Consider the following 9260-nt stretch of genomic DNA (forward strand, 5'->3'; position numbering starts at 1 on the left):
CTGTACTTTACATCCTCCTTGGATTCCAGAAGGAATGACAAGAGCTGACAAAGACCAGGAGAAGCTGTTAGAAAAGGGAAAAGGAGTAGCAGGCCTTTCAGCTGGAGACCATCTTGCCCAAATTGTTCAAGGAGTAATTTTCCTCCTTGAATCTTCAATAGGAATAGGGTGTGAAATGTTTCTACTTCAAGAAGGAGGTCCTCCATAAAATGCAGCTTCATAGCAGGTCAAGGATGACATTGCCAGTGGTCATGAAGGTCACCTTGGCTATGAACCTGTATTTTTTTTGACACCTTTATAGGTTAGAGCTGAGTTTGCCATTTATTGTTGCACATAGGATGGTACTTAAGTCAGCTTCATTCTCTTTTTATTCCAGAGGGAAAGCAGACAGCTGCCTTTGAAAGGATAGCAGGCCTCCACACAACTGCAGGATGTCATTGACTCCATGGATATCACTTTTGGGTGCTGCCTGCCAATTCTGGGATGTACTGCATCCAATAGCAATTCAAAACCCTTGATATCCAGCTGAGAATTCCTGTATAGGGCAGGTCAATACCTGGTGTCTTGGCGGCACTCACTCCACCGTACCATCTTCTTCCTTCTGAGGTTCCCATCATCACAGATGCCAGTCTTCAGCCAATTTAGTTAGCTCCACATGGTATCAACGAACAGTTAAAGGCAATTAATATTAGCATAGCAACAATACTGAAGACACATCCCTAGCGAAGCTGTTCCAGTACAACTACAATATAGGCAAATGTACAATGTGCAAAATTGCACGAGTATGACGCCTATAAAAGGCAGAACAAACCTAACCTGCTAATTATTTCCCTATCAGTCTACTCTCAACCATAAAATTGGAAATAAAGGTTTTGAATTTTGGGGAAGGCTGGTTTTATAAAGATAAGACAGATTCTGGCCAAAGTGGACTGGAAGCAGGAAAATCCACATCAGAGCAGTGGAAGATTTTCGAAAGGGTAATCGTGAGAATGCAGGACCAGCATGTTCCTGTAAAGGTGAAAGGTGGAACCAACAAGGTCCAAAGAACCTGAATGTCAACGGGTTGACAGGATCGGACGAGGAAGAGAAAATAAGCTTATGATAGATGCCAAAGGCTCAAAACACGTTCTAGAAAGTTGAGGGTTGCTTAAAAAATTGGTAAGCAAAGAGGGAAAAGGGAAAACACTGGCAGATAACATTAAGGAAAATCCAAGGGTTTTTTTCTTCTTTGTAAGTATATTAGAGACTAGAAAATAACCAGGGAAAGAGTAGTGTCCATTGGAGACCAGAATGATAATTTGTGTGTGGATCTGGAAGACCGAGCTGAGGTTTTAAAAGAGTAGTTTGCATCTGTATTCACATTAGACTGGGTGATGTGTGGTCCTTGGAGGAGTATTCTCTGGCAGAGGACTTTGCAGCAAGTATCTTTCATGAATCAATGGGGCAGAGGAAGCAAGGGATGGTAATGGGTATAGGCACAACCTGCTCAAGCTTTCCTGACAGGATAACTCCTTCATCAAGAATTAGTCAAGTGAACCTTCTCTGACATTATTATTATGTAATTATACATATTCTCAAGAAAGGAGACCAAAACCTAACAGTACCCTGAATAATTCTCACTACAGCCACATCAGCTGTAGCAACACTTCCCTATTTTTATACTTGATTCCCCTTGAAATAAACACCAACATTGAATTTGCTTTTCTAACCACTTGTTGTGCCTGCATCCTAACTTTTCTCATTCAGGTATCAGGGCAATCAGATCCCTATGTAATATAGAAATTTGTAAACTCTCTCAGTTCAAATAATTTTCTGTTTTTCTAATTTTTCCTACCAAGGTGAACAACTTTACATTTTCCACATTATACTCAATCTGTCATTTTTTTCTCAATCACTTAACCTATATAAATTCTTTTGCAGACTCTTTATGTTATCTTGAAAATATTATTTCTACCTACCTTTGTGTTCTCAGCATATTTAGCTCCTATATATTTGATCCCTTCATCCTAGTCATTGATATAAATTATAATAGTTGAGGCTCTAGCATTGGTCTTTGTGGCACTGAGTAACGGCTTGGCAAATCAAAAATTACCCATTTCCCTACCCTCCACTTCCTGTTAGCTAAACAAGTCTCTATCCCTGCTAATATGTTACCCCCTAGTAGACTTTGATGGGTCACCTTGTCGAATACCTTTTGGAAATCCAAGTGCACCACAACTACAAATTGTTCTTTATTCATCTTGCTTGTTATTTCCTTGAAGAATTCTAATAATTTAGCAAGACAATATTTTCCTTTTGCCAAGCCATTCACTCAGCTGATTGTATTATTATTGCACAAGTGTCCTGTTATTACGTCAATAGTGTATTTCAGTGTTTTCCCAATGACAGGTGTTGGACTAGGACCTTTTTTTGGGAGATCATAACCAATGCACCTCCTATCTCTGCGGCAATAGCCGAGGATAGGAATCATAGTACCTGGTGCTGCTTCTGGTGACCACATTTCCATCCTGAGCACAGTAGAATGCGCCCCCTCTAACCTGAGCACAACTGCCCTGCCCTCTCAATTTAAGCACAGTAGCCCCACTCCCTGATCAAATTGTACCAGGCCTCAAATTTCCCTGAGCCCCATGTATTGCGTCTTGACATATTCCAAGTGTCAGCCTCTGTCTGCAGCTACTTCTTTTAAGGAGTCTAGGATACAGGCCATTAGATCAAGGGGGCATGTCAAACTTGAGTGTAATATTTTTCCTAGTACCTTTTCACCTCTTTGTTTTCAAGTATGCTTGAGATGTCTTTTGTATATGCAGCAGTGAAGACTGAAAAAAGACCTGTTCAATGTTCGGCCATTTATGTTGTATTGTTACTTCTCCTGTCTCACACCACAGCACCAATGATCCAAGGTTCACTTTAGTTACTCTTTTATTGAATACCTGTAGAAAGTCTTCCTAGCTGTTTTGATAGTTTTCAAATTAATGTCCTGCCTCCAAGCTGGAACCACCAATCAGCTCATCTGTATTTGAAAATTGCATTATGTCAGTGATGCTAGCAGAAGGTCCAGTGAAAAGTTCTGGCTTCCACTGTAGTGCCTCATGTTGAAAGGTACTCAGTAAGCAGAACACTGCTTGGATGGTCATTGACATTACGTAGAGACTCTCACTTACATCCGTTTTGGAACAAGCTACATTTGGATGCTGAACACTTTGATAGCCCTTGAGCTTCCATATTTGGGGCGGCACAGTGGCTCAGTGATTAGCACTGCTGCCTCACAGTGCCCAGTACCTGGGTTTGGTTCCAACCTTGGGCGACTGTCTGTGTGGAGTTTGCACATTCTCCTTGTGTCTGCATGGGTTTCCTCTGGGTGCTTCGGTTTCCTCCCACAGTCTAAAGATGTACAGGTTAGGTGGATTGACCACGCAAAATTGCCCATAGTTTCCTTGTATATGCAGGCTAGGTGTATCAGCCATGGGAAATGCAGGGTTGCAGGGATAGAGTAAGGGTGTGGGTGTGGGTCTGGGTGGGATGCTCTTTGGAGGGTCACTGTGGACCCAACGTGCTGAATGACCTGCTTCCATGCTGTAGGGATTCTGTGATGATATTACTAATAGAGAACACTTTCTCTTACCTTATTGGCCTTGTATATTTAAAATATAGGAATAGGATTTAAAAAAATAGGAATTACTTAAAACATAAACACATTCCCTGTAAACCTGAGCCAGTTTTTCCTTGCTAGTTGCCACACTCCAGCACTGGTGATCATTCCTTTGATTGCAAAAGCCCTGTTCTCTGGAATTCTCCCTTTAATTTCTCTTGCCATGTTTCATCTTGCTTTTGAAAAGCTCCTTTAAATACTTCTCTTATTTCAGTATATTTGGCATCCATCCCTAATTTTTCATTCCATTTATCTCTTCGTGGCTGTCCATATTTTATCTTATAAAGCATTTTAAATTTTCCTACAGAAATGTAGGTTATCTACACGAATTTCAGTGGAACGTAATGTACAAAAGCGAAACTACAAAATATCCCTGTGGCTGTTTTATCTCGAGTTGCATTGCAGAAACCCAACTGCTTTGAGCTCCTTTATGAATCACGCTAGGAGTATGAGAGAAAGAGAACATACTGGCAAAAACAAAATGAGTGGATGGAATGTTTAATTGTATTTATCCTCTTGGTAAGCACGATAATCCATGTTAGGGATGAAGCTTCAGAGGGCCTTGCTTTCATAGTTCAATTGGGAAAAAAAGTGGTGGTGTGTAGAAGAGAATTACAGATTTCTTATTTCATTCTATCCAGTGTCAGTTTTTTGAGACTACAATCACTTTTCAGAGGAGCTGCTTTGAAATGCCCATTAAGAAATAATTTGGTGAAATTGACCCATGGATCTTTAAGGATTATTAATGCTACTTGAACAGAGTCACAAAAACTACATTGGACCACCAACCTCCGGATCCAACGCAACATCCTCCAACACTTAAGCCATCTGCAATCCGACCCCACCACCAAAGACATTTTTCCCTCCCCACCCTTATCTGCTTTCCGGAGGGACCACTCTCTCCGTGACTCCCTTGTCCGCTCCACACTCCCCTCCAGCCCCACCACACCCGGCACTTTTCCCTGCGACCGCAGGAAGTGCTACACCTGCTCCCACACCTCCTCCCTCACCCCCATCCCAGGCCCCAAGAAGACTTTCCACATCAAGCAGATGTTCACCTGCACATCTGCTAATGTGGTATACTGCATCCGCTGTACCCGTTGTGGCCTCCTCTACATCGGGGAAACCAAGCGGAGGCTTGGGGACCGTTTTGCAGAACACCTACGCTCGGTTCGCAATACACAACTGCACCTCCCAGTCGCGAACCATTTCAACTCCCCCTCCCATTCCTCAGACGACATGTCCATCCTGGGCCTCCTGCAGTGCCACAATGATGCCACCCGAAGGTTGCAGGAACAGCAACTCATATTCTGCTTGGGAACCCTGCAGCCCAATGGTATCAATGTGGATTTCACAAGTTTCAAAATCTCCCCTCCCCCTACCGCATCCCAAAACCAGCCCAGCTCGTCCCCGCCTCCCTAACCTGTTCTTCCTCGCACCTATCCCCTCCTCCCACCTCAAGCCACACCCACATCTCCTACGTACTAACCTCATCCCGCCCCCTTGACCTGTCCGTCCTCCCTGGACTGACCTATCTCCTCCCCACCTACACTCACGTTTACTGGCTCCATCCCCGCCTCTTTGACCTGTCTGTTTCCTCTCCACCTATCTTCTCCTCTGTCCATCTTCTATCCGCCTCCCCCTCTCTCCCTATTTATTTCAGAACCCCCTTCCCCTCCCCCATTTCTGAAGAAGGGTCTCGGCCTGAAATGTCAGCCTTCCTGCTCCTGTAATGCTGCTTGGCCTGCTGTGTTCATCCAGCTCTACACCTTGTTATCTTGGATCTGAATTAGTTTGGTTTTGGTAAATGTGGAAATTGTTCGTTATTTCGATTGTTCACAAACGAATATCCCTTGCATTTATTGCAGATTCGACTTTGTCGGTCTCAGGCACCTTGTATTGTTCTGTATTACATTTTATAATTTTCTGCAATGATACAACAAATTTGCACTCACTGTTTGACAAATGTTCTTTGTACATTGTCTTCTCTCACAATCTTGGCATTAACGAGCAGCATTGATAGCTGTACATTTGCTTGGATGTACTAATGTTTGTTTATAGAGTTAAATTATATCATGGTAAAAGTTTATGGCTGTTGCCCTCAAATAATGTGACAAATGTACAAGAAGTTCTTACAAAAAGTATTTCAGCTTTTTTCTCCCCCTTGTGCTTCTTTAGACATTGACTCACATTGAGTTCCAGAGCTTCAATCACATTCCATTACTCCATCAAGGACACATCTTTAATGGTGAGCTCAGATAGTGAGTACTGATTGAATGCAAGACATAGTAGAGCTGGTCCTATCTAGTAATCACCTAACATCTATTCATTTGGCCTCTTGAATGAGATCACTGGGTTGCAATCAGATGTCAGTATATTGTCTGATTATTTTAATTGAAGATTGTGATTGTGTAACTGCTATGTTGGTGTAGATGAAAATTGATCCTGAGACTTCCATGATTTAACTCAGTGGTATTGTAGGCAATGGATTTAGCCACTAGGCTATAGCCAAGGTTCAACATTCAAAAAGAAGTTAGAGTAATATCAGTAATGAAAATTTACTTCTGAATTGTGATATATATTTTCTCAACTTCAGATTGTGTAAATTTTAATATTGAAAGGTATGATCCCTGTCTAATTTAAAACTAATGGCAGAATTAGAATAAGTGAAAATACAAAACAGAAATTGTGAGCATTTTAGTTCTATTCTTTAAACACAAGATACGAAACATTTAACCCAAAAGAATAACAATGTGATCAGATAAAGAAAATCTTTAATACTAAAGTAGATCTGAAATGCAGAGTAAACATGACATTTTAAATTGATAAATAATTATTCATGAAAAATAGTGTTCACTGATTATTTTATAGTCTTAACAATATTGCACAGTAATAGTAAACTGAAACTTCATTAATTCTTTAGCCAGAGCATTAATAGCCTATCATCATATTTCACTCAGTGAATACAGCTAAACAATCAGCCAACAGCAGGTAAAAGTTTTGTACAAATTCAATTAAGTTGCCTCTCATTCACATAGCCTAAACGCTGCAACGTTTTTCTCTACATTGATACCTATTGATTGCTAAACTTCTCCAAGTGGATACTTTGAGATTGTGAAATGCCACGACATAAAAAGCTGAACGCCAAATCAAGTGATGGTAATCAATCTCCATTAAAATTCTATTGTATAAGAAGTAAAATTATGTTTGTGTATGTTTATCAAAGTAAGTATTCCTGTTTTTTCTGCTTTTGAAAATGTTAGCATGCATTGTGCTTAATTTGATTGCAAGCTAATTTTCTTTACTACTTTATTGGTTCATAGTACCACTAATCCATTGTGATGTATATTGAATACCCAAGTTGCTGAACACTACAATATTCAAAAAAATAATGTATACAATTTTCCCGACAAGAGTCTAAAAAATTCTAAACAACAGAGGAGATATTCAGTTTCCAGTACGTTTCTGTAGCATGCCTTGATGTTTTTCTTCATTAAATGTACTATATGAATGCAGGTTGCTGGGACTTGATTACTGTTGCCTTGCATATATATAATTTCATAATTTATCTCATTTACAAACACTAATTTCAAATGGATAGCAATTTTTGTAAAATGCACCTTGAATTTTTATATGAATACTTGTAAGTTAAAATGGGCTCATACAATTGCTAATTATCTCAAAGAAGGCTTGATTTTATTCCTGTGTTATGTCTGAGCAAATTTTTTATGGTCTTTGCATTGAAAGGTTTATGCCTTTGACAAGGTCATCATCCTCCTCAAAACTTATGGGCAGATGTTTGGACTACTCAAACCAATAGTGATGTAAACATGAAAGAGCCTCATCTTAATGCCAGTGTGCATCGTGCAGTATTCCAATTCCTGACCACCCATTAATAATTTCTTAAAATTCATATAGACATCAACTCTATTTCCTTCATCTCTATTCTTCTCTCTGTAGCTCCGATGCAAATTTAATTATACCAGTCAAACACAAATCAGATCCTGATGGCTTTCCTCAATTAACACAAATCTAGAAGTGCATATTAGTTTGTTTTTTTGCTTTATTGTTTCTAAAACATGATTTACCATTGATGTTAATCTGACCAACCTATAGTTACCAGAAATGTCTTCACACCTTTTTTTGAATATAGATGTCGCATTAGCCAATTTCTAATTCTCTAGCATCTTCCTTATGTCTCAAAGATTAGTCCTTTTGCTACCTGTGTCCCATTTCCGTTTGGAATTTTGGATGCAACATCATGTGGACCAGTCACTTTGTACACTTGAAACATAGCTAGCCCCTGCCTGTCAGTTTTAGCCCCACCCATTACCCCTACCATTTCCACTTCTACTGATATTTGTTAGTATCCTCCTTCTGGCTAAACACAGATATAAAGTACTCATTAAGCCATGTGTAAGGAATGTTTATGTTGCAGGTGACTGCTATTTTGGCAACCAGGCTCCATCTTTCTAGGTAGAAAGTCATTGCTTCTGCACCACGAGCATTGGTAGAATTCAGTCATTATCTTGTGTGATGTGGTCAGGAATGCTTGGGCAAGGCTTTGGACTGCACACAGTAAGCTAATGCGTAGAGTTCACAAAGCATGTAGAGCTCACAGATGTGTTTCAGCTTCAGCGCATGGGAGTCTGTTGTCCTTTGAAGGAATTCACATTGCTCGAAATCGAAGCCCCGCAGAACCCTCACAGAGCAAAGCACTTACCTCGTCCTCTCCAATGTGGTTACAGCAAGTTTCATTTCCTTTGTGCACTTGTTATTTATAGCATATGGAAGTCAACAGTGGTTGCTCCTTGAGTGAGCCTCAGACTCAGTCTCTCAGTCTTGGTGAAGCCTGAAACATAAACATCCCCTCCCCAGTAGCCCTCCCTGTCAACCCTATTGGTTTTGCACTTCACCAAGTCTCTCCCCAACGTGTCTATCTGAGTCTTCTTCTGCCTTTACTTTACTTCTGTCTGCACCCCCAGCCTCAGGCATCTCAAGGAATGCACTATCGTCCCCATGGAAGCCACCATGCTGTTTACAATTGACCACCTCCTCTTGTGTAACCCCATTCCCTTCCATGCTCTATCATTGCCACCCACCACTGAATATATATCGAGTTGCCATCCTTCAGTATTTTAATCAACTCTGCATCCTAGTATTCTGACACCAATCCCCACAAGCCTCCCTCTGCACCAGTGCCCTCTGATAACCCCTTTAGACCTTTAGGTGATGAAGTCCCAGGACTTATCATAGAGACCCCTGACTGATACCTGTAAGGCTCCCTGGATTTGTTCCTGCGATTCCCAGGACTTCACATGATTAAAGAGCTGTCCTCGACCCACTCCTCGGATTGCAGAGATACAAACCTGTTGACACTGACTGCTTAGGCCAGATGTCTGATGCTGGACCTCCTGACTGAATATTGTCTCCATGGACTTACCATGGACTAAAGCGCAAGGTAAGAAAAGGTTAGGCAAGGATGCTGTGAGCATTCAGGTAGGCACAAAGAATGAGCAAACAAACCAGAAATGTTTCAGAGATAGTAGGAACTGCAGATGCTGGAGAATCTGAGATAACAAGGTGTAGAGCTGGATGAACACAGCAGGCC

The 9260-nt window shown here is 40.9% G+C and overlaps 1 protein-coding gene across 1 annotated transcript in view; it reads right to left on the reverse strand.

The window, feature by feature from the left end:
• LOC109927357 (transmembrane channel-like protein 2-B) overlaps window positions 1-2239 on the reverse strand; it is a 56040-nt gene extending 53801 nt beyond the window's left edge. The window contains exon 1 of the mRNA XM_048593527.1: window positions 2192-2239. Coding sequence (XP_048449484.1) covers window positions 2192-2239 — 48 coding nt within the window. The remainder of the gene's footprint in view (window positions 1-2191) is intronic.
• Window positions 2240-9260: the final 7021 nt, after the last annotated feature.

Source organism: Rhincodon typus, chromosome 3 (genome assembly GCF_021869965.1).
Source record: "Rhincodon typus isolate 14 chromosome 3, sRhiTyp1.1, whole genome shotgun sequence".
In the NCBI taxonomy this organism is placed as follows: Eukaryota; Metazoa; Chordata; class Chondrichthyes; order Orectolobiformes; family Rhincodontidae; genus Rhincodon; species Rhincodon typus.